At 41.1% G+C, this 25,475-nt stretch overlaps 2 protein-coding genes across 5 annotated transcripts in view; one reads left to right on the top strand and one right to left on the bottom strand.

The window, feature by feature from the left end:
* Positions 1–507, top strand: part of LOC132894000 (E3 SUMO-protein ligase ZBED1-like) — a 35,893-nt gene extending 35,386 nt beyond the window's left edge. The window contains exon 3 of the mRNA XM_060933181.1: positions 483–507. Within this exon, the coding sequence (XP_060789164.1) occupies positions 483–507 (25 nt within the window). The remainder of the gene's footprint in view (positions 1–482) is intronic.
* Positions 1–25,475, bottom strand: part of ehbp1 (EH domain binding protein 1) — a 359,695-nt gene that overhangs the window by 272,924 nt on the left and 61,296 nt on the right. For all 4 annotated transcript variants that reach the window (XM_060933432.1, XM_060933436.1, XM_060933433.1 and 1 more), the window contains exons 4-5: positions 17,772–17,867; positions 9,725–9,778 (exon numbers count right to left, since the gene is read on the bottom strand). In XM_060933432.1, the coding sequence (XP_060789415.1) occupies positions 9,725–9,778; positions 17,772–17,867 (150 nt within the window). The remainder of the gene's footprint in view (positions 1–9,724; positions 9,779–17,771; positions 17,868–25,475) is intronic.

The raw sequence follows: 25,475 nt of genomic DNA on the forward strand, positions 1-25,475 counted from the left end.
AAAAAAATAAATAAAACGCGTCTAGAAAAATCCCAAAGAGGTCTGGAGCCAGATTCGTGAGGTCACCTGCGGAACATACGATACATCTGTTCACCATTTTAATAATTACATGATAACGTTGAAATTTGCAGAAAACCACCAGGTCGTTTTCTCATAAACAAGCCAGCGCTGACGTAGGATTCAGAAGGTGGTGTCCCGCACGTGATGTCACGAAAATCAAACATTTGCCGGGAAATTCAAATGCCAAGTTTTTTCAGAGGCGGACCAATTCGCCTCAAACGGCTTGATTTCAACTGAATTTTTCTGGTATTGCGCAAGGTAAAAAAATTATGCAAAAATGTGACAGATATTTGACCAAAGTTTAATATAAAATAGGAGAATTACATTGATCTTGCTCCTGAATTTACCCGTGATCTGCACTTCAAGCCTTTACAGTGTTAACACATACTCTTAACTTGATTACTCATTGCTCGTCTCTGAAGGGAAGAGGAGCGCATGGCTCAGTGATGTGTTTTTGTTTTAAGACTCCGACTCATTGCCAGGAAAGCCAGGGGACATGAACTCAGCTTGTAGTAATAGAGTTTGTTATAGTGTGGTTGCAGTGGATGAATCAAAGTTCTCAGTAGCCCTTCTTTCTCAATTTTTTAATTTGGGATTCACCTATTTTTGTTTTTTTTTCCACCCCAGTTTCCAGAAGCTAGAAAGCCCCCCACACACACACAGCCGGCCAAATCCATTCACTGACTGTCCTCTAGTGACTACAGACAGTAGTGTACTCCAGTGCTTTAGTGTCAATGAGAGAAGAAATACTGCAGCGTGATGGTTCAGGATCTGCTCAATAAGCTTATATTTCAAAAATAATTAAAAAAAAAAAAAAAAACCCTGATCCTGTTTAAAGATCAGGAACTCAGAGCTGTGCATTTAAACAATCGGGCACTTTCACAGCATTTGAGAACACAGGAAGATCTCCGGTTTGAATGAGTAACCTAACGCATGACAACGTGTCAAAGTATTTGGTTTATAAAATAAAAGGCGTTGCCTTTGGCTCAGGCGACTCGGATGAGGACGCGGTTCTTGCTGTGAGCTCATCTTAAGATAACGATACAGAAAAAACACACCGTCGAAGGGAAACGAATGACTTAAAAGCATGATCTGATTGAATGATTTCGAAGTTTACTGCCTGCCTGCCTGTAACTCTTTGGACGAACCCGAGACTTTAACAGACTACGGTTTTTACAGAAAAGCGTTAGTAGGAATGCAGGGTGTTTTCTTTGAGACGTTTGATGTTTCTTGGACTTGCAAAACGTGACATTAAATAAAAACCCAAGCATGAGAGAGAGAAAAACAAAATAAGTAAACAAACAGAAAAGCAGGTATCAAATTGGACACCAAGTTTTTCCCCTAGCATTTCCTAAATAAGAGAATGTCAAAGACACACACACACAAAAGAGTAATCTGTTGCCAAATAGGCCTGCCCAAGGAGCTTTGATGTCAGTCTCACTTGGCACGCTCCCCTTCACCTCTCTTCCTTTTTTCTTTCTCCTTTTCTCTCTCTCCTGCCTTCTCTCTCTCTCTCTCAGCATGCAAGGACACACAGCATGTGTGTGTGTGTATTGGAGAGACAGAGAGAGATGTTTGGCATGTCTTTGATCACTCCGTTATTAGTGAGGTATGCACAGACGAGGAATTAAGAACCCTTTCTTCCTCCTCTTTTCACTCTCACTTCATTATTTCCCCTCCATTCTCTGCCTTTGACTTTCTACCGAAGCGACAGGACTTTTCCCCCCTGAACCTCTTTCATTTTATCGTTTTGTCCTACCGCGCAGAGGATATTATCAGGCATGTAACAATACACAAATTTTGATACGACGCGCTTTCAATACAGGCTTCCGTTTTCAACCGATTAGAACAATCAAATATCATAAAAGTATAATAAATAAATGAAGCTTTACAATGGCACAGCGTGAGTGTGGTCCATGCAGGTCCACGCTCGGGGCTCTCGACTTCATATTCTGCTGTTAGCTAGTTGTGACTTGAAAAAGCTCACACGCCTTTCTACAGCTCAAATGCGTTTTTCATTCGGAAGACGAGCAGCAGCGGTCAGTGTTGTAACTTACAGGGAAGCAGAAGAGCTCCAGAAATACCAGACGAAAATGTGAATTTAACTGCATTTAATGTAAACCTTAAAGGAACTTAAAATTTAGTCGCGTATACAAGTTACCTTTAAGACGAGCCCTTAAATTTAGTAGTGTATTTACAGTTGTGGTCAGAAGTTTACATACGGTAACATGAATGTCATGGCAATATTTGGGCTTTTGGTAATTTCTTTGAACTGTTCTTTTTCTGTGGCAGAATGATTGTACAGCATACATCTTTAATTTAAAAAAAAAAAAACACTAGAATTTGGTGCAGAAGTTGTTCATTTTCTTAGGATTTTCTGAAATCAACACAGGGTCAAAAATTTATATACGCTCACTTAGATTATTAATTCAGAGGTGTTGAAACTTCCAAAATGTCTTATCTTGCCAAGGCCGAGGTCTCTTAACTTCCTGTTAGTGACTGACTGAGTACAGCTGGTAGCTTCTCTGTGCCTTCATAAAAAGGGTTTGTTTACAGCACTCATTGGATTGACCAACACATGATACAATGGGAAAGTCCAAGGAGCTCAGTGCAGATCTGAGAAAGAGGATCGCAGATATACACAACTCTGGAATGTCTCTTGGAGCCATTTCTAAACAACTGCAAATTCCAAGATCAGCTCAAACAATTGTATGCAAGTTATTGTGAGGTGTAGTCACTTTGCCAAGCCACTTTGCTTCAAGAAAACCCAAACAGTCACCCTCAGCTGAAAGGAAATTAGTTTGGCTGGTCAGGAACAACCTGGGAACCACCATGGCACAGCCCTGCCATGAACTGGAAGCTGATGGATCACTGTCTACAGTTCAAATCACCACGGACTAAGAGGCTGCTATCCAAGAAATCACCCCCTGCTCCAAAACTGACCCCTTCAAGCTTAAAGTTTGAAGCTGACCACATGGACAAAGAAAAAGCCTTCTGGAGGAGAGCTGTATGGTCAGATGAGGCAAAGATTGAGTTGTTTGGCCACAATGACCACCACTGTACAGAGGGACACTGTGCCAGCTGGTGGTGGTGGTAGGATCATCATGCTCTGGGGCTGTTTTGCTGCCAGTGGAACTGGTTCATTACACAAAGTGGATGGAATAATGAAGGAGGACGACCTCAGAATTCTTCAGCATAAACCATCAGAAACGTGAACATTACTTGGGAGTTACAACAGGACAATGAACCCAAACACGCATCAGAGCTGGTTGTGGGGGATAAAGCAGGCTAACATTAAGCTTAAAACAAGTCCTGACTTCAACCCTACTGAAAATATATGGACTGTGCTTACAAGTCGAGTCCATGCCAAGAAAAAAAAAATTTTTAATTGAACTCTACCAATTCTACCATGAAGAGTCATGAAATATCCAACCAGAATTCTGCCAGAAGCTTGTTACATGGTAAACAAAAATGTTTGGTCAAGGTGAACCTTGCGAAGATACATTTTACCCAAATATTAGGTGTGCTATATGTATAATTTTGACCCTGTGTTGATTTCAGAAAACCCAAAGAAAATTAAAACTTGTGCAGCAAATTCTAGTTTTTTTTTGTAATTAAAGATGTTTGCTGTACAATCATTCTGCCACAGAAAAAGAACAGTTCAAAGAAATGACTGAAAGCCCAAATATTGCCATGGCATTCATATCCAAGATGACATTCATGTCACTGTATGTAAACTTCTGACCACAACTGTAAGTGCCTTTAAGACGAGCCCTTAAATTGAGTAGTGTATTTAAGTACCTTTAAGACGAGCCCTTAAATTTAGTAGTGTATTTAAGTATCTTTAAGACCAGCCCTTAAATTTAGTAGTGTATTTAAGCACCTTTAAGACGAGACCTTATATTTAGTAGTGTATTTAAATTACCTTCAAGACCAGCCCTTAAACTGAGTAGTGTATTTAAGTATCTTTAAGACCAGCCCTTAAATTGAGTAGAGTATTTAAGTATCTTTAAGACGAGCCCTTAAATTGAGTAGAGTATTTAAGTACCTTTAAGACCAGCCCTTAAATTTAGTAGTGTATTTAAGTATCTTTAAGACCAGCCCTTAAATTTAGTAGTGTATTTAAGTATCTTTAAGATGAGCCCTTAAATTTAGTAGTGTATTTAAGTATCTTTAAGACCAACCCTTAAATTGAGTAGTGTATTTAAGTACCTTTAAGACGAGCCCCTAAAATTTAGTGTATTTAAGTATCTTTAAGACCAGCCCTTAAATTTAGTGGTGTATTTAAGTACCTTTAAGACGAGACCTTATATTTAGTAGTGTATTTAAATTACCTTCAAGACCAGAACTTAAATTTAGTAGTGTATTTAAGTATCTTTAAGACCAGCCCTTAAATTGAGTATTTAAGTACCTTTAAGACCAGCCCTTAAATTGAGTAGTGTATTTAAGTATCTTTAAGATGAGCCCTTAAATTTAGTAGTGTATTTAAGTATCTTTAAGACCAGCCCTTAAATTTAGTAGTGTATTTAAGTACCTTTAAGACGAGCCCCTAAAATTTAGTGTATTTAAGTATCTTTAAGACCAGCCCTTAAATTTAGTAGTGTATTTAAGTACCTTTAAGACGAGACCTTATATTTAGTAGTGTATTTAAATTACCTTCAAGACCAGCCCTTAAATTGAGTAGTGTATTTAAGTACCTTTAAGACGAGACCTTATATTTAGTAGTGTATTTAAATTACCTTCAAGACCAGCCCTTAAATTTAGTAGTGTGTTTAAATGACCTTTACTGAACTTTTTAAATTCATTAAATATACTCGTAACTTTAAGACCCTTTACTGATATTCTGAAAAGCAGTCAAGACTAAGTACATTTAAATGTTAAATTTAATAAGTAACATCTTAAATGTTCTTTTTAGCAGCATTTCGTTATCTTTAAGAAGTCATGGAAAGCCACTTAAAGTTATAGTATAAGAATTATTCAAGTTATAAATAAATACACTGAAATTTAGCATTTGGTAAACTTTTAAGATACTTTTAAAGCATCTTAAAGCTGTTAATTCATCTAGTGTTAAAGCTTTGAGGGAATCTTCTTTGAGGGAATCTCCTACTAGATGCTGAAGGAGCCAGTGAGTACACTAGCATGTGAGTACTCTGGCTTGTGAACACACTGTGCTTACAGTACGTTAACAGTAACAGGAAGTTACTTTTTCAGAGACAGGACTGTACATGTGATTAAGTTTAAATGTTTTACACCTCATCTCAATACAAGCGTGATTTCATTAAGCCTACTTTATCACGCAGCCTTTTGAATGCATTGTTCGATACGGAAACTGTTCTAATCGAGAGCCTCATATCAATCACGACACCTTTAGGCATTATACAGGCAAACCCTACACAACTTCTCTGAGGATCTGACTAAAAGAAAGTCATAACCATTGAATAATTGACAGGTTTTGTTTTCTTCTCCGAATAACTGCTTGATGTGATGCTTCATAAAAATGTCATTAGACCATAATATACACACAATTCCACTTTAACACTCATCCAGAAATCCCGATTTAAATTAAAACACTATATATTAAACCCAATTTTCCTGGTACACTGCTCTGCGTACCTTCATTTGCATACTAGAACCTGATTGGCTTTTGAATCTTGTGATGTAATAACACTTGCTGCAGGTCCTCCCCCCATTTTCTCAGCTCACTGGTTTTCAAAAAAAAAAAAAGCGCTTTAAACTGTTTTAATGACACCAAAATGTTCTATTTAAGTTAAACCTCATTTATTTTATTAACTTGAAGAAAGACACACAGACACATGCCTTTCTCCACCAACACACTACAACTTCACTTTCCTAATATTTGTCCAGGAAAAATAAAAAAGAGCACTTAGTTTCAAACCACGAACCAGACAGATAGAGAATGTGTGTGTGTGTTTCAGCTTTAGAGGGAATTTGCATCAGTAAGGACACAGAGTCTCTAAGACAGTGAGTGAATGTGTGACAGTACAGTTAGTTCCTGTGTGTTTATGCATATTAAATGTGCTTTGATGCATGAATACATGTTTGTTTTGTGTGTGTGTGTTTGGGTAAGAGCATGCGTGTCTCTCTCTGCTGGGCAGACAGATGGACTCAAGACTGGACTGGTGCCAAGTGTCTGGTACTGATCCAGAGAGAGAGGCAGGCACTGAGAAAGAGAGATAGAATGATGGACAGAGCGAGAGAGAGGCACCAAGAAAGAGAGAGGCACTGAGAAAGAAAGGCACCAGAGAGAGAAGCACTGAATGAGAGAGGCACTGAGAAAGAGAGGCACCAGAGAGAGAGAGAGAGAGAGAGAGAGAGAGAGAGAGAGAGAGAGAGAGAGAGGCACTGAGAAAGAGAAGCACCAGACAGAAAGAGGCACTGAGAAAGAGAAGCACCAGACAGAAAGAGGCACTGAGAAAGAGAAGCACCAGAGAGAGAGAGAGAGAGAGAGAGAGAGAGGCACCAGAGAGAGAGAGAGGCACTGAGAAAGAGAGGCACCAGAGAGAGGGGCACTGAGAAAGAGAGGCACCAGACAGAGAGAGGCACTGAGAAAGAGAGGCACCAGACAGAGAGAGGCACTGAGAAAGAGAGGCACCAGACAGAGAGAGGCACTGAGAAAGAGAGGCACCAGAGAGAGAGAGGCACTGAGAAAGAGAGGCACCAGAGAGAGAGAGGCACTGAGAAAGAGAGGCACCAGAGAGAGAGAGGCACTGAGAAAGAGAGGCACCAGAGAGAGAGAGGCACTGAGAAAGAGAGGCACCAGACAGAGAGAGGCACTGAGAAAGGCACCAGACAGAGACAGAGAGGCACCAGAGAGAGAGGGGCACTGAGAAAGAGAAGCACCAGAGAAAGAGAAAGAAAGGCACCAGAGAGAGAAACACTGAAAGAGAGGCACCAGACAGAGAGAGAGAGGCACTGAGAGAGGCACCAGAGAGAGAGAGGCACCGAGAGAGGCACCAGAGAAAGAAACACTGAAAGAGAGGCACCAGACAGAGAGAGGCACTGAGAGAGGCACCAGACAGAGAGGAGCACCGAGAGAGGCACCAGACAGAGAGACAGACACTGAAAAAGAGAGGCACCAGAGAGAGAGAGAGCGAGAGAGAGAGAAAGAAAGGCACCAGAGAGAGAGACACTGAAAGAGAGGCACCAGACAGAGAGAGGCACTGAGAGAGGCACCAGACAGAGAGAGGCACTGAGAAAGAGAGGCACCAGACAGAGAGAGGCACTGAGAAAGAGAGGCACCAGACAGAGAGAGGCACTGAGAAAGAGAGGCACCAGAGAGAGAGAGGCACTGAGAAAGAGAGGCACCAGAGAGAGAGAGGCACTGAGAAAGAGAGGCACCAGAGAGAGAGAGGCACTGAGAAAGAGAGGCACCAGAGAGAGAGAGGCACTGAGAAAGAGAGGCACCAGACAGAGAGAGGCACTGAGAAAGGCACCAGACAGAGACAGAGAGGCACCAGAGAGAGGGGCACTGAGAAAGAGAAGCACCAGAGAAAGAGAAAGAAAGGCACCAGAGAGAGAAACACTGAAAGAGAGGCACCAGACAGAGAGAGAGAGGCACTGAGAGAGGCACCAGAGAGAGAGAGGCACCGAGAGAGGCACCAGAGAAAGAAACACTGAAAGAGAGGCACCAGACAGAGAGAGGCACTGAGAGAGGCACCAGACAGAGAGGAGCACCGAGAGAGGCACCAGACAGAGAGACAGACACTGAAAAAGAGAGGCACCAGAGAGAGAGAGAGCGAGAGAGAGAGAAAGAAAGGCACCAGAGAGAGAGACACTGAAAGAGAGGCACACAGAGAGGCACCAGAGAGAGAGAGGCACCGAGAGAGGCACCAGAGAAAGAAACACTGAAAGAGAGGCACCAGACAGAGAGAGGCACTGAGAGAGGCACCAGACAGAGAGACAGACACTGAAAAAGAGAGGCACCAGAGAGAGAGAGAGCGAGAGAGAGAGAAAGAAAGGCACCAGAGAGAGAGACACTGAAAGAGAGGCACACAGAGAGGCACCAGAGAGAGAGAGGCACCGAGAGAGGCACCAGAGAAAGAAACACTGAAAGAGAGGCACCAGACAGAGAGAGGCACTGAGAGAGGCACCAGACAGAGAGGAGCACCGAGAGAGGCACCAGACAGAGAGACAGACACTGAAAAAGAGAGGCACCAGAGAGAGAGAGAGCGAGAGAGAGAGAAAGAAAGGCACCAGAGAGAGAGACACTGAAAGAGAGGCACACAGAGAGGCACCAGAGAGAGAGAGGCACCGAGAGAGGCACCAGAGAAAGAGAGAAAGAAAGGCACCAGAGAGAAACACTGAAAGAGAGGCACCAGACAGAGAGGAGCACCGAGAAAGAGAGGCACCAGACAGAGAGACAGACACTGAGAAAGAGAGGCACCAGAGAGAGAGAGAGAGCGCGAGAGACAAAGAAAGGCACCAGAGAGAGAGACACTGAAAGAGAGGCACAAGAGAGAGAGGGGCACTGAGAAAGAGAAGCACGAGAGAGAGAGAGAGGCACCGAGAGAGAGAGGCATTGAGACAGAGAGGCACCGAGACAGAGAGGCACCAAACAGAGAGAGAGAGGCACCGAGAGAGAAGCACCGAGAAAGAGAGACACTAAGAAAGAGAGGCACTGAGGAGAGAAAGAGAGGGGCACTGAGAAACGGTGGCAGTGAGTGAGAGGAGAGCGCACAAGAGCAAGAGAGAGAAAGTCACAGAGTGAGAGAGAGGCACTGAAAAAGAGAATGACAGACAGGATCACTGAACCACTGAACACTAATTTATATAAAACTAATTTCAGACATGACTGAAGTGTGTGATTGCACGTTTGGTTTGAACACGTGTGCATGCGCGCACGTGTGCGTGTTTGTATTCTAAAAACGTGCAGGTGACACTGCACCAATACACAAATTATAACATCCATAAGAAGTTCAGATTAAGTGAAAGTCAAACTAGCAGCGTGCAAACAGATCTGAAGCTGTGTCATTATTATAAACTATAAAACTCAGCACATAAACCTCATCTACATTTAGGGGGAAATTACATACGTTTAATTTCTGGCTTATTTTAATTGACAGTTACATGAAAATCAAGGCTTTTTAGCAAAATCACTAAAACGTGAATAATAAGTGCTTCTTGAATTTAAGCAAAATTCTCATTCAGTCTGTTTCCTGTTGATTTCATTTCTATTGACAAAATATGTAATGACTAAATTCAGCCACAAGGTGGAGACAGTCACAAAGCAATGGGCCTCTCACGTTTCCTTCTCTCTGTTCAACCCAGAGCCGAGCCATCATCCCTGAAGCCTTGATTTAAATTAAATTAAGTACTTTGATTAAATAACGAATGTGGATAGACATGCTGGGAGTGATTATTATAATTCACTTTTTGCCTCATTTTTTTTTCCCCCTCCGATGGTTGCTATTCTGCCCGGTCACGTTTTCATATTACCTGTCTGTTTTTCTAAAGATAATGAGACGGACACGTTTCGCCAAAACTAAAAGCACTTCACTGTAGCTATCTGAAATCTGGACAGTAAATGTGTGATGTGGAAGTACCTCACTGAAATCCCCCCTTTAAACCTCAGCTGTTAATTTTAAACGTAAGAACACTGGAGAAAGCCTTTCAAGCAGCTTATACGAACCAAAGCAGGGCTTACGTTCTCAATAACGAAGGTCCAGTCTTTATCTTCAAACTCTTCTGCATGAGGGTCCTGCAGGAGACACGATGAGAAATCATTAACAAAGAAAATTATGCCTTTCAACTTCGCCCTCAGCCTTAGTGACTTCTAAAATCCCTCTGGCTAGTTCAACATGTACTTCAAATCCAACGGTTATTAATACCTTACGTATTTGGCAACAATTTAGAAAACATGCGGATCTACCTAATTTCTCCATTCAAACCCTAATTTGTCATAAATCACTCATTTATTCCAGCTAGAATAGATGCCACTTTCTTGAAACGGGGTAGACAAGGCCTTGTCAGATTTAAAGATTTTTATTAGGAAGGTGTATTTGCAAGTTTCAATGATGTGTGAAACATTTAATCTCCCCCGTTCAAATCATTTTAGATATCTACAGATTCGTCAATTTATTCGTAGTAATACGACTGATTTTCCAAACGAACCAGATCCATCTGTTTTGGAGGATATTTTGGATGTGTCTTTTAATTTAAAGGGGCTTATTTCTAGAATTTATAATATCACTTCCCATGGTGATAATACCCTGGATAAGATTAGAGCAAAGTGGGATGATGAGTTTGGAGAGGCAATACCGGATAGTGTATGGGAGGAAGCCGTACATAGGGTCAATGGGACTACATCCTGTGCTCGTCTAACACTACGTTCAGACTGCAACCTGAAACGACCCATATCCGATTTGTTGTGAAATCCGATTTTTTTGTTAGGCCGTTCACATTACCAATTATATGAGACTTGTATGCGATCTCCAATATGAACGGAAAACGACCCAAAAGTGTCCCGCATGCGCAGATTGACACGTAATAAGCACATCTACCTAATACGTAAACATAAAAAAAAAGCGCACTCTTCAAGTTTGCAAGTAAAGCATGGAGATGAGGCGAGACCTGGCGATGTGGTTTTTGTGGCGGCGGCGGAACTCGCACAATAATCTGATTAATGTGGGCAGCAGACTAATGAGACCGAAGGTGTCAAATTACTGGACATTTCCAGAACAATCTTATAATCTTGTAATACAGGATGATTTAACATCCAGGTCCCTACCAAATCCACCATTAGCTTGATCAATTCTATAAAAGTCTATTTAAATTCTGAAAACTGTACAAATGTTGTTGTTTTCCACCAAAGAGGCGGGATTAGCCAACGCAGAAGAGTGACGTTTGTCTCTTGTTGATGACGTGTAGGTCGCATGAATACGACCTGTCCGGTCAGACTGCAGTCGCATGTGAAAATAACGGATACGCATCGGAATTAGGACCACATATCCAAGCGGCCTGGGTCGCATGTGAAAAAAATCGGATGCGTGTCGTTCAGAGTGTCAATAACAAATCGGATACAGGTCGCATATGGGCAAAAAAAATCGGATATGGGTCATTTCAGGGTGCAGTCTGAACGTAGTCTAAGTTTAATCCAATTTAAAGTTTTACACAGGATGCATTTTTCTAAAGCTAAACTGGCAAAAATATTTTCAGGCATGGATGAACATTGTAGTAGATGTCATAGTGCTCCAGCAACATTGACTCGCATGTTCTGGTCATGCCCAAGTTTGGATTAATTTTGGTCAGGGGTCTATAAAACGATATCTGAAATTATAGAAATAGAATACGAGCCCAATATGTACACCTCAATTTTTGGAACTGTGTCAGGTGACTCTGTGAGGCTTTCTGGGTACAAAGATGTATTAGCCTTTTCAACTTTGATTGCCAGACGGCAAATTCTTTTAAATTGGAAATCCCCATACCCACCAAAAGTATCAGTATGGCTGACTGATCTTATGATGTATCTGAAATTAGAAAAGATTAAGTATGCACTTAAAGGGTCTGTTGACCTTTTTTATGGTATCTGGAACCCTGTAATAACATATTTTGAAAAACTCAAGACCCTTCCTGTGTCTCTGTAATGACATGTAAAGCACCAAGATAGTCTGATGGCATAGACCTAAAGAAGTCTGCAATATTGTTTGATGTACCACTGGTATGGTTTGGTATTACTGGATAATGTACAGTGGTGCTTGAAAGTTTGTGAACCCTTTAGAATTTTCTATATTTCTGCATAAATATGACCTAAAACATCAGATTTTCACACAAGTCCTAAAAGTAGATAAAGAGAACCCAGTTAAACAAATGAGACAAAAATATTATACTTGCTCATTTATTTATTGAGGAAAATGATCCAATATTACATATCTGTGAGTGGCAAAAGTATGTGAACCTCTAGGATTAGCAGTTAATTTGAAGGTGAAGTTAGAGTCAGGTGTTTTCAATCAATGGGATGACAATCAGGTGTGAGTGGGCACCCTGTTTTATTTAAAGAACAGGGATCTATCAAAGTCTGATCTTCACAACACATGTTTGTGGAAGTGTATCATGGCATGAACAAAGGAGATTTCTGAGGACCTCAGAAAAAGTGTTGTTGATGCTCATCAGGCTGGAAAAGGTTACAAAACCATCTCTAAAGAGTTTGGACTCCACCAATCCACAGTTAGACAGACTGTGTACAAATGGAGGAAATTCAAGACCATTGTTACCCTCCCCAGGAGTGGTCAACCAACAAAGATCACTCCAAAAGCAAGGCATGTAATAGTCAACAAGGTCACAAAGGACCCCAGGGTAACTTCTAAGTAACTGAAGGCCTCTCTCACATTGGCTAATGTTAACGTTCGTGAGTCCACCATCAGGACAACACTGAACAACAAATGGTGTGCATGGCAGGGTTGTATGGAGAAAACCACTGCTCTCCAAACAGAACATTGCTGCTCGTCTGCAGTTTGCTAAAGATCACGTGGACAAGCCAGAAGGCTAGTGGAAAAATGTTTTGTGGCTGGATGAGACCAAAATAGAACATTTTGGTTTAAATGAGAAGCGTTATATTTGGAGAAAGGAAAACACTGCATTCCAGCATAAGAACCTTATCCCATCTGTGAAACATGGTGGTGGTAGTATCATGGTTTGGGCCTGTTTTGCTGCATCTGGGTCAGGACAGCTTGCCATCATTGATGGAACAATGAATTCTGAATTATACCAGCGAATTCTAAAGGAAAATGTCAGGACATCTGTCCATGAACTGAATCTCAAGAGAAGGTGGGTCATGCAGCAAGACAACGACCCTAAACACACAAGTTGTTCTACCAAAGAATGGTTAAAGAAGAATAAAGTTAATGTTTTGGAATGGCCAAGTCAAAGTCCTGACCTTAATCCAATCGAAATGTTGTGGAAGGACCTGAAGCGAGCAGTTCATGTGAGGAAACCCACCAACATCCCAGAGTTGAAGCTGTTCTGTACGGAGGAACGGGCTAAAATTCCTCCAAGCCGGTGTGCAGGACTGATCAACATTTACCAGAAATGCTTAGTTCCAGTTTTTGCTGCACAAGGGGGTCACACCAGATACTGAAAGCAAAGGTTCACATACTTTTGACACTCACAGATATGTAATATTGGATCATTTTCCTCAGTAAATAAATGACCAAGTATAATATTTTTGTCTCATTTGTTTAACTGGGTTCTCTTTATCTACTTTTAAGAATTGTGTGAAAATATGATAATGTTTTAGGTCATATTTATGCAGAAGTAAAGAAAATTCTAAAGGGTTCACAAACTTTCAAGCACCACTGTATATATGTTTTTTTTTGTTTTTGTATAAGAATTGTACGAGTGACTTACTGTCTTCTGTTTGACTGGTGACATACGAAGACAGACAGGTTCTGATGGGGGTGGAAGGGTGGGCAGGGGGTTGTAGTTTGGAAATGTAAGAGAAAAACGAATGTCTTTCATCTAAGCTTGTAACTTTGTGTCTTTCATTAATAAAAAAATATATTAAAAAAACCAAAAAATTATATATAAAAATAAAAGTAAGCAACCCAAAATGCAAAGAGCTTCTCCTTTCCATTCAGTTTTTGCTCCAATTTTCTTTCAACCCAAGTGAAAGCTGATCAGCTGAAACGTGTTCGGTGTCTGAAGGTTTTTTTCTCCCCCCTTTCTGGGGGGAATGACTAAAATTGGACAGAAAAAAAATCAACTAATTCAAATGACGGAAAATTTGTCAACAGATCTTTGTACCCGAGTGCTTTAGGCAATTTCTGTGCACAGAAAATAGAACCAGCGCAAAATAATAAGAATAAAAATAAATTCGTGATCAGATCACGACAAATTATATATAAGCATTTATTTTGTTGGTTCTTCTGTGCTTTGGCTCGGTTCACACCTCACCCAAACCCATGAAATATAGGTACATCATGCATTATCCGGACACATACTGGGAAATACGCCACTCGCATTTTTCATACAAGCTCCAGTACTGTGCAAAAGTCTTAAGCACACTCCCCCCTACAAACTTTGCGATAAATTTCTATTTTATGACTTCTACATTAAAACATTTTAGAGTTCCAAACGTCTGTTCATTTTCTAGCACAAAATTAAATGATACAAACTTTTTTTTCCCCCTGTATCTGAGCAGCATATTACATTACAAGAGAGCACTTTTCAGATTAAAAAAAACGTAATGAAGGCTGCTGGGTTTTGGTGCAAAATGAAGACGCGAGTGTGACAAAGTGTCCAGAAGAACTGCGGCTGGCTCTGTAAGATGCTCAGTAAGACCTACAGCTCGCTTCCTTATACGACTGCACGCATGCCCCTTTTCCACCAAAGCAGTTCCAGGGCTGGTTCGGGGCCAGTGCTTAGTTTGGAACCGGGTTTTCTGTTTCCACTGGCAAAGAACTGGCTCTGGGGCCAGAAAAACCGGTTCCAGGCTAGCACCAACTCTCTGCTGGGACAGAGGAAAGAACTGCTTACGTCAGCGGGGGGGGGGGGGGGGGGGGGGGGGGGGAGTTGTTAAGACCAACAACAATAACAAGACCGCGAAAGGTCGCCATTTTTAAGCGACGAGAAGCAGCAGCTGTACAAACACGAAGTCCTCCATTATTGTTGTTGTTGCTGCTGCTGCTTCTTCTCCGTGTTGTTGCTTCGATGTTTGCGCCAAGGTTTATGCAAACGCAGCGACATAACTGACGTATACAGCGATGTAACTGACGTGGCTCCCCTTAGCACCCCGAGCTATGGAAAAGCAAACTGGTTCTCAGCTGGCTCGCAAGTTGAACGAGTTGTGAACCAGCACCAGCCCCGAACCAGCCCTGGAACTGATTTGGTGGAAAAGGGACTGGACCTGAGACTTTTTTTTTTTTAAAGCAAAAGGTCGTCTCACACCAAATATTGACTGTTTCTTTTATGGCGGCTTACTGCTGTTTATAGCTTTTTATATATATTGAAACGTTATTTTTGGTCGACAGCATTTCTTCACATGTGCCTAAGACTTCTGCAGAGTATCGTATGTCTGGGACACGAACAAAAACCGTGATATAAATCTCTATATGTCACTCGTGAATAAATCTATGAACTGTTTTGATAAATTTGGGAACTTTTTGTTTGTGTGTCGATATAATAAGAAAAAAATAAATAAAAATCACACGTTGGCTTGACGATATGAAGTTTATCTTCTCGTGTTGAAAATCTTGCACAACCCCGATTCCAAAAAAGTTGGGACAAAGTACAAATTGTAAATAAAAACGGAATGCAATAATTTACAAATCTCAAAAACTGATATTGTATTCACAATAGAACATAGACAACATATATCAAATGTCGAAAGTGAGACGTTTTGAAGTTTCATGCCAAATATTGGCTCATTTGAAATTTCATGACAGCAACACATCTCAAAAGTTGGAACAGGGGCAATAAGAGGCTGGAAAAGTTAAAGGTACAAAAAAGGAACAGCTGGAGGATTAAATTGCAACTCATTAGGTCGATTGGCAATAGGTCATTAACATGACTGGGTATAAAAAGAGCATCTTGGAGTGGCAGCAGCTCTCAGAAGTAAAGATGGGAAGAGGATGACCAATCCCCCTAATTCTGCGCCGACAAATAGTGGAGCAATATCAGAAAGGAGTTCAACAGTCTAAAATTGCAAAGAGTTTGAACATATCATCATCTACAGCACATAATATCATCAAAAGATTCAGAGAATCTGGAAGAATCTCTGTGCGTAAGGGTCAAGGCCGGAAAACCATACTGGGTGCCCGTGATCTTCAGGCCCTTAGACGGCACTGCATCACATACAGGCATGCTTCTGTATTGGAAATCACAAAATGGGCTCAGGAATATTTCCAGAGAACATTATCTGTGAACACAATTCACCGTGCCATCCGCCGTTGCCAGCTAAAACTCTATAGTTCAAAGAAGAAGCCGTATCTAAACGTGATCCAGAAGCGCAGACGTCTTCTCTGGGCCAAGGCTCATTTAAAATGGACTGTGGCAAAGTGGAAAACTGTTCTGTGCTCAGATGAATCAAAATGTGAAGTTCTTTATGGAAATCAGGGACGCCGTGTCATTCGGACTAAAGAGGAGAAGGACGACCCGAGTTGTTATCAGCGCTCAGTTCAGAAGCCTGCATCTCTGATGGTATGGGGTTGCATTAGTGCGTGTGGCATGGGCAGCTTACACATCTGGAAAGACACCATCAATGCTGAAAGGTATATCCAGGTTCTAGAGCAACATATGCTCCCATCCAGACGACGTCTCTTTCAGGGAAGACCTTGCATTTTCCAACATGACAATGCCAAACCACATACTGCATCAATTACAGCATCATGGCTGTGTAGAAGAAGGGTCCGGGTACTGAACTGGCCAGCCTGCAGTCCAGATCTTTCACCCATAGAAAACATTTGGCGCATCATAAAACGGAAGATACGACAAAAAAGACCTAAGACAGTTGAGCAACTAGAATCCTACATTAGACAAGAATGGGTTAACATTCCTATCCCTAAACTTGAGCAACTTGTCTCCTCAGTCCCCAGACGTTTACAGACTGTTGTAAAGAGAAAAGGGGATGTCTCACAGTGGGAAACATGGCCTTGTCCCAACTTTTTTTAAGATGTGTTGTCATGAAATTTAAAATCACCTAATTTTTCTCTTTAAATGATACATTTTCTCAGTTTAAACATTTGTCATCTATGTTCTATTCTGAATCAAATATGGAATTTTGAAACTTCCACATCATTGCATTCGGTTTTTATTTACAATTTGTACTTTGTCCCAACTTTTTTGGAATCGGGGTTGTATTTATTACATTTGCATGCCGCTTTTGAAGTTTTAAATAATTTTTTTTTTAATACGATTTTTAATACACCTTTTGTATTTATACTAAAACAAAATCACCCGCCTCAGGCTCGGTGAACAGCGTCTCGGTTATGATTCACCGATATTCAGTGAATAATTGTTAAATGGCAGTGCTAAGACTCGTCTCAGTTCAGACTGAAGACGACTCACTGGAGGATGGGGCTCCTCCATCGCGCCTTTATCCAATGCCGGTGGTTAAGGGGAGGAGCTTCGACCTTTTAAAAGTCAGCCTGGAAGAGATGATGGTGGGTTCCACAAGGAAGACAGACACTAATGTTTAGTTTTGTGAATGAGCGCATATTACAGTCATTTATTTTTGTTCCCCCCCCGTCCCCAATGGTGGATGGGCTGTTTGCTGGGTATCAGGGCTTGGACAGGGAAGCACCAGAGCACCCCTACATTGCACACTATGGAGCGAAATAACTGTATAGACACCCTCGAGAAGAGGCGAGTGCCATCCCGTGTAATTAGGTGAGAGGGGGAAGACTAGAATAGCTAGCCATTTTTGTGTCACTTTTTGTTTCTAGGTCAGTGTGTAAACCGAGAATACGGAAAAGGGTTTTATTTATTTATTTCCTTCCTTTAGCGCCACCAGAATGCAGCTCGGCATGATACGCGAACTCCACCGTGCCTGTAGATTGTATATACCTTATACGTCTCTTCACTAATAGACAAGAAAGCACCAATTAATTGAACCTTGTTGTATGAATGTCTTGTCCTGGTGTCTCATGCTTTGTTTGTTAGACCCTGAGTCACCCCTGGGCTCAGTTTGGGGTCGCAACACACTTCCTTTCAACAAAATACTCCAAAGCAAGTCAAAAATCAACACTGTGTGTGTGTACCTTAAACAGAGTAACGGTGATCTCCACGTTCTCAGGAACAGGCCACACCACCACGCCTCTGTATGGGTTTTTGATGCCCGGTTGCCAACTATGAGACTGAAAGACAGCAGACGAAGAGAAAACAGAGGCACACGCTGTCATGCATCACTCAGGCACTTCATTCCATCATATTAAAACACACAAACAACAAATATCCTATTCTACTTTCTGTGAAAAGCTTCATTTCTACAAGATCACCATGTATGACCTGGTTGACCACTTTAACTGACAGATCGTGCAGCACACTTGCCCAAATGCAAAAATAAATTAATCTTTAAAAGAAAAGGACAATAACTTGCATCAGTGGGACACCTGGTTAAAACAGCTGGAATTTTTCATCGTGTACTTTCACATATACAGCATTTAAGTCCATCTGAATCGAACCCCACTGCAAGTGTGTTTAATGGAAGGATTCGTGGATGGAGGAAAAATAACCGTTGTGAGACGGCCACAGCACGGTTCTAATCGAACGCCAGTGAGATCAGATGGCAAAGTGTTTTGTTGACCTTTTTTTTTTTTTGCAGATGTGAGCTGCTAGAAATGCTGAAGGAATGTGATTCACACTCGATAAATGGACTAATTGGTGTCAAAGCACCCACAGACCAGGCTTAAGCTAAACCTACGTTTAAACGTTTAAAACTAGAACGTCTAAGGACGTAGTCGCTCGTCTGACCTGCCATCAAAACAACCCTGACGACCAAAACATCAATCAGAACTGAACTCGCATGATGAGGAGATACAATTCTAGTCAGAAGAAAAAAAAAAAAAGTGTTAAGTTGAACTAATTACTAATTTGTGAGCAAAAAAATTGACAATGCAATGACCAAGTGTTAAACAGAAGGTGTAGTTCTTTCAAACGAAACAATCAGAACTGAAATCCATCGAGAACTGAGGGAGGGAAGGAGATACGATTTAACTGAAAAACAAAAAGTTGTTAAATTGTTCACAAGAAACTCAAACAAACCACCAAGTTTTGTTCCTCAAGGGAAGATCAAGCCAAAACGTTGAGCGGAACTGGAATCGGATGAGAAATGAGAGAGGAGATCCAATTCTAGTGAGAGGTCTGGGAAATTCATTACTTTGGCCTTATTAGTAACTCGTTAGCAAACAATTTGACAAAACAACCAAGTCGTGTGTGATGAGTTCTTTCAAACAAAACAAATCGGAACGGAAACCCACAGAGAATTGACAGAGGAGATACAATTTAACTGAATTGTGAAAGACGGACGCCATGGCAAGAGATCAGCCGCCTTACGGCTAGATGAGCTTGCTAGAATGGATGGGTGGACGGTCCACGTAGCGACTTGTTTCAGCATCTCTGATGCCACCTTGAGTTTAATGAGGAATGACTAGTCTTGCAACATGACACACATACATTATATAGATAGATAGATAGATAGATAGATAGATAGATAGATAGATAGATAGATAGATAGATAGATAGATACTCTTTTCCAAAACGCGATAAATGGCATATTTAAAAAAAAAAAAAAAAAAAAAAAAAAAAAGAGTTCATCGCGCTATTCTTCTGTGTACTGAGCCTATTCACTGCTCCATTAAATGTTTCATGCCAAATCGCTATATTTCCTTGTTTATATGTGCTACAAATTGTAGTTTCTCTCCAAAACACGACAGGCGCTACACCTGTTTTTTTTTGGCTGAGTGCGACATTTCCTCTAGACCCATCAGAGTTCGGTCAGCGTTCTACACTATCCCACATTGCGGCGCCCTGAAGCGAGGAGTTTTGTTTGCTTGTGTAGCTTTTTGAACACAAATAACTTTTGCAAAATGGTGGTTGTGAATACTTTTGATGGTTCTGAAGAATTGAACTAACTGGCCATTTGTTATTTAGTTGTTTTCTGTGGTGGACAGTCTTAAAACATAAGAGTAAACATAAATGAATGAACGTTAAGTGTTTATATAATTTATTTGATTTTATTATAAATTGTATAATGAAAGTTCCTGATATTATATATCTACAGCATGTTCTCTTGTTTTAAAAACAGAAAGACAGAAAAAATAAATGGATTTATCGCATTTTTAAAAAAGAATGAGTGGATTTATAGCATTTTGAAAAAAATATAGAATAAACTTTGGATTTATAATCAATAACATTGTTGTTAGATTTGTCAATTATTGTTGAAAATGTTCAGACTGAACCAACCATCTATTATAACAGGATAAATTAAATATTTGCTAAATTTATGGGTCTGGGTAAATGTCATTTTTCTGAAAAAAAATCAAAATGGATTTATAGCGTTTTGGAAAAGAGCTCCACACACACACTGTGTATAAAAATAAATGCAGGATGTTTCAAAAAATTATATAATTTCACAATCTAATAACTTTGCCAAGTCTCGTTCAAATGACCTCAATTTTAACAGCATGTGTGTAAACAGGTCAAAATTTTGTGTTTCGCGTTGTGTTTTTATCTTTTTAGGTATAGAAATGCCATTCACTGGAAAAGAAAAGGCGTTGTGTGTGTTAGACGACGCTCGAACATAGTCGAACAAGACTGTACAGCGTGCGTTTATGAGGGAATTCTCTAAAAATGCACCGACTGCAATGCAGATTTGGACACGGCACAAAAAGTTCAAAGAGTAAGGCTGCGTGTGCAGGGCGAAAGGATCGGGACGACCGCCAGCATCGGAAGAGACAGTCGAGCTAGCGGGTTCGCGAATATTGAAAATTTGTGAAAATCATTGATGGAATCCACATACCTTTGAATTTCTCATTCAAATTTTGTGGAATAAATCTTGTATTGCTCAACATTAAGACTTTTCAGTTTCATTTGCCTCGACTATGTAGTTTCTGGGATATTTACATCACCCTGTATGTATATTTTTATACATTATGTGCACACACACACACACACACACACACCATTAACCAATTACATCATCAATTAACCCATTAAGATCAAATCATAAGGTATTGTGTTGAACTTGTTTATTCCTATCAGGATTAATCTGTCCAATATTAAACTGAAGATGGCATAAGATATGCCGAAACACGGCTTTAGTTTTTAAAAGTTGTTTCTCATGGTTGTTTTTTTTTTTTAATTTATCTTCATTTACCTGCCATCACGATCTTATTAAAATTAATTATAAAATATATTTTCAATAAAAGACTAAATCAAAATCAGCTTTCAGAATCAACACACTGATTTAATCGGGATTTGGTGTGGATTTACTGTAGCGCACACTCAGGAAATCTGACCTTGTTGTTTCTCTGCGATTATCTGATTTCCTAAAGACAGCAGATCTGAAACTGCTGTGACGAGATCCTGCCTGTCCAGGCAGCGGCGGGGAAATCCTGTCTTCCCCACCCACCGTGTGCATGAATAAACCTAGCAGTTCTGCACCGCTGTCGATTTTTACACGCCAAACACACCGCTTCACAGATGATTCATCCGGATATCTCAACACTGATTCCGAGGAAGTGGAACTGAACACCTTACACGCTCTGTCGCAACTCCCTGTTGACGCAAATTCGAAAACAAAAGTGTGCCTGTAGTGAAGCTGTGATTTGGCCCTGAGACAACACAAGACCACGCGTGCATTTCTTGCCCTGACGCATCTGATTCAACGCGGCACTGAGCTGAACGAGAGTGAGCAACGAGGCACAGCAGGAAAACACTCGACTGTGAGCCGAGCTCAGCACCGACGCCGAGCCGAATGGCCACTTTAATGCATTAATAACGAGAAGATTGCTTTGGCACGACTGTAACAGTCCTAGCGGTTTTAAACCAGTCGGTGTATTATGACTGAAATTAGGGGTGGGCGATACGACAAATCTCAATATCACGATACAGGAAGAAATTTCTACGATCTGCAATACATATGACTGTTTTTGTTGGCAGTTTATAAATCAAACATGTGTATTTAAAAATACTAATTAGATAAAAACTAACTACGTTAATACATTGAAAAAAATGAAATTTTAAAGATCAAGTACAAAATTGTACTACTATAACAAAACGTTTCGAATGTCGACAATTATTTTAAAGAATTCTAATAATCTCTCATCATACATCATTTAAAAAAGTTTCAGTAAAAAATATTTAGCATAAAATCAACTGCTTTTTTTTTTAATTAATAATAAAGAGTAAAGTGATACAGTGTTGGAGTCAAGTCACTAAACCTCGAGTCCGAGTCCAGTCTCGAGTCCCCAGTGTTCAAGTCCAAGTCATTAAGAAAAAAAAAAATTCGAGTCGAGTCCACAAACAAGACTCCAACCGCACCATTTGATGGCAGCTGTTTCAGCGCCATTAACATGAGTTTGTTCCTGAATGTGCCGTATGAACAGGCGAACGTGCTTCTCTTTATCAGGGAGTGTGAAGTATTCGGTCAGAGATGGTTGGGAGACGGATGCAAGTGCAGAAGGTGCGTTTATTAATACAAGTGAAGACGGTAAACAATCCAGAACGGCAGGCAAAATCATAAAAACAGGCAATAGGTCGAGCGAGGCACAAACAGGCTATCGTAGACTCGGCAGAATCAAAGACGAGAAAAAGGAAATCAGGGATCAGGAAACCAAACAAAGAAATAAGGCTCGGTAATGCCTCAGCAATGCAACTCAATACTTCGCAAAGTAAGTGTGTTTTCATATCAGTGCGCTGATTGCACCTTAATCCTGTGCAGGTGTGAGATATTTACGGTGCACGCGCTGTCCGAAGCGCACCCGAGTGTCTATCTGATGCATGTGCCAAGGCGTACAGGTGTGACACTTTTGCATGAAATTAGTACAAAAATTAAACGCAGACAGAAATTTTACGCCAAATTATTATGGCATGTTACAAAAAAGAAAGAAAGAAATCCGAGTCCTCTTCTCTAATTTACGAGTCCGAATGCAGTTAATGCACGAGTCCGAGTCATCAGTGCTCAAGTCCAAGTCGAGTCATGAGTCAGAAGGGGTGTTCACACGGCAACTTTTACTCCGGTGTAGCACCGGGGCTGCCCCGGTAGAGCGTTCACACGGTACAAAGTTATACCGGTGTAGCCCCTGAAAGCTGCTTAAACCGGTGCAAATCTAACCCTGCTCGGGAGGTGGTTTAAGAAATTTACTCCGGAGTAAATGCTAGTTTGCGGGGCAGCACAGATATAAAATGGGACGTCTGAACGCTACAGGGGTAGACTCGCTACGCGTGAGGAGAGTTGATTACATACGGGCATTGCATAATTTGCATCCTGGTATTTTGCGCTTCCAAAATGGCGAATATCAACAACAGAACTGCGTGTCTTCCAGTGTTGCCAGATTGGGTGGTTTTAAGTGCATTTTGGCGGATTTGAACACATTTTGGGCTGGAAAATGTCAGCAGTATCTGGCAACACTGGTGTCTTCATCCACGTTGTTTTCCCGGCGCTTGGTGATGCCATGACAACCGGGAAAAGGAAGTACATTTTCACGCATGCGCATATTTCATTTCCTCATTATTACTATCGTATAGCACGGTCGCAAAAAACTGCCATGTGAACGCAAGTGGGGCTGCACCGGTGCTAACACGCTTCTCTCTAGTAAGCAGGTTTGTGACGTGTGAACGCTCCACAAAATTTACACCGGTGTAAAATATATCGCAACAAAATACATCAGTGCAGCATCGATGCAAATATGTGCCGTGTGAACACCCCTAGACTCGAGTATTACAAGCTTGCAGTGAGTACACACAAATCCAAGGTTTTGAGGGCTTTGGGGTTTTCAGAGGAAAAAAAAAAAAAAAGGTTTTTAATATACAGTGGGGAAAATAAGTATTTGATAACTTGCAAAATCGGCAGTGTTTCCCATTCACAAAGAATGGAGAGGTCTGTAATTCTTATCGTAGGTACACTTCAACTGAGAGAGACAGAATCTAAAAAAAAAAAAATCCAGAAAAATCACATTGTATGATTTTTAAATAATTAATTAGCATTTTATTGCATGAAATAAGTATTCGATACAATAGAAAAACAGACCTTAATATTTGGGACAGAAACCTTTGTTTACAATTACAGAGGTCAGACGTTTCCTGTAGTTCTTAACAGGGTTTGCACACACTGCAGCAGGGATTTTGGCCCACTCCTTCATACAGATCTTCTCCAGATCTTTCAGGTTTCGGGGCTGTCGCTGGGCAACACGGAGTTTCAGCTCCCTCCAAAGATTTTCTATTGGATTCAGGTCTGGAGACTGGCTAGGCCACTCCAGGACCTTGAAATGGTTCTTACGGAGCCACTCCTTAGTTGCCCTGGCTGTGTGTTTCGGGTCATTGTCATGTTGGAAGACCCAGCCACGACCCATCTTCAATGCTCTTACTGAAGGAAGGAGGTTGTTGCCCAAAATCTCACGATACATGGCCCCATCCATCCATCCTCCCCTCAATACGGTGCAGTCGTCCTGTCCCCTTTGCAGAAAAGCACCCCCAAAGTATGATGTTTCCACCCCCATGCTTCATGGTTGGGATGGTGTTCTTGGGGTTGTACTCACCCTTCTTCTTCCTCCAAACACGGCGAGTGGAGTTTATACCAGAAAGCTCTATTTTGGTCTCATCTGACCACATGACCTTCTCCCATGCCTCCTCTGGATCATCCAGATGGTCATTGGCAAACTTCAGACGGGCTTGGACATGTGCTGGCTTGAGCAGGGGGATCTTGCGCGGGCTGCAGGATTTTAATCCATGGCGGCGTAGTGCGTCACTCATGGTAATCTATGAGACTGTGGTCCCAGCTCTCTTCAGGTCATCGACCAGGTCCTCCCGTATAGTTCTGGGCTGATCCCTCACCTTTCTCATGATCAGTGATACCCCACGAGGCGAGATCTTGCATGGAGCCCCAGACCGAGGGAGACTGACTGACAGTCATCTGGAGTTTCTTCCATTTTCTAATAATTGCACCAACAGTTGTTCCCTTCTCACCAAGCTGCTTGCCTATTGTCCTGTAGCCCATCCCAGCCTTGTGCAGGTCTACAATTTTGTCCCTGGTGTCCTTGGACAGCTCTTTGGTCTTGCCCATGGTGGAGAGGTTGGAGTCTGATTGACAATGTGTGGACAGGTACAGGTAACGAGTTCAACAGTTAATACAGGTAATGAGTGGAGAATAGGAGATCTTCTTACAGAAAAACTAACAGGTCCGTGAGAGACAGAATTCTTGCTGGTTGGTAGGTGATCAAATACTTATTTCATGCAATAAAATGCAAATTAATTATTTAAAAATCATACAATGTGATTTTCTGGATTTTTTTTTTTTTAGATTCTGTCTCTCACAGTTGAAGTGTACCTACGATAAAAATTACAGACCTCTCCATTCTTTGTAAGTGGGAAAACTTGCAAAATCGGCAGTGTATCAAATACTTATTTTCCCCACTGTATTGCTTGGTTTTTCTTTCGAAACACAGTGTTTCATGTTAGAAATTTTTGACCTGTGAACGTGTGCTTTAGTGAGCATTAAGTTGATAAATTAGAATTGGTTGGATTTGGACGCAGAGTACGAGAAAAAGCCAAACACATCATTAAAAGAAAAAGATGAGAGAGAGAATTCGGTGAGAATACGTTGGGAAATGAATGCACAAAGGTCTCGGCAAAAAATACAAGCGTCAGGAAATGACCAAAACAAGTGATTAAGGCCAAGTTTACATTAGACCGTATCTGTCTCGTTTTCTTCACGGATGCACTGTCCGTTTACATTAAACCGCCTG

The sequence above is a fragment of the Neoarius graeffei genome, chromosome 11 (genome assembly GCF_027579695.1).
Source record: "Neoarius graeffei isolate fNeoGra1 chromosome 11, fNeoGra1.pri, whole genome shotgun sequence".
Taxonomy (NCBI): Eukaryota; Metazoa; Chordata; class Actinopteri; order Siluriformes; family Ariidae; genus Neoarius; species Neoarius graeffei.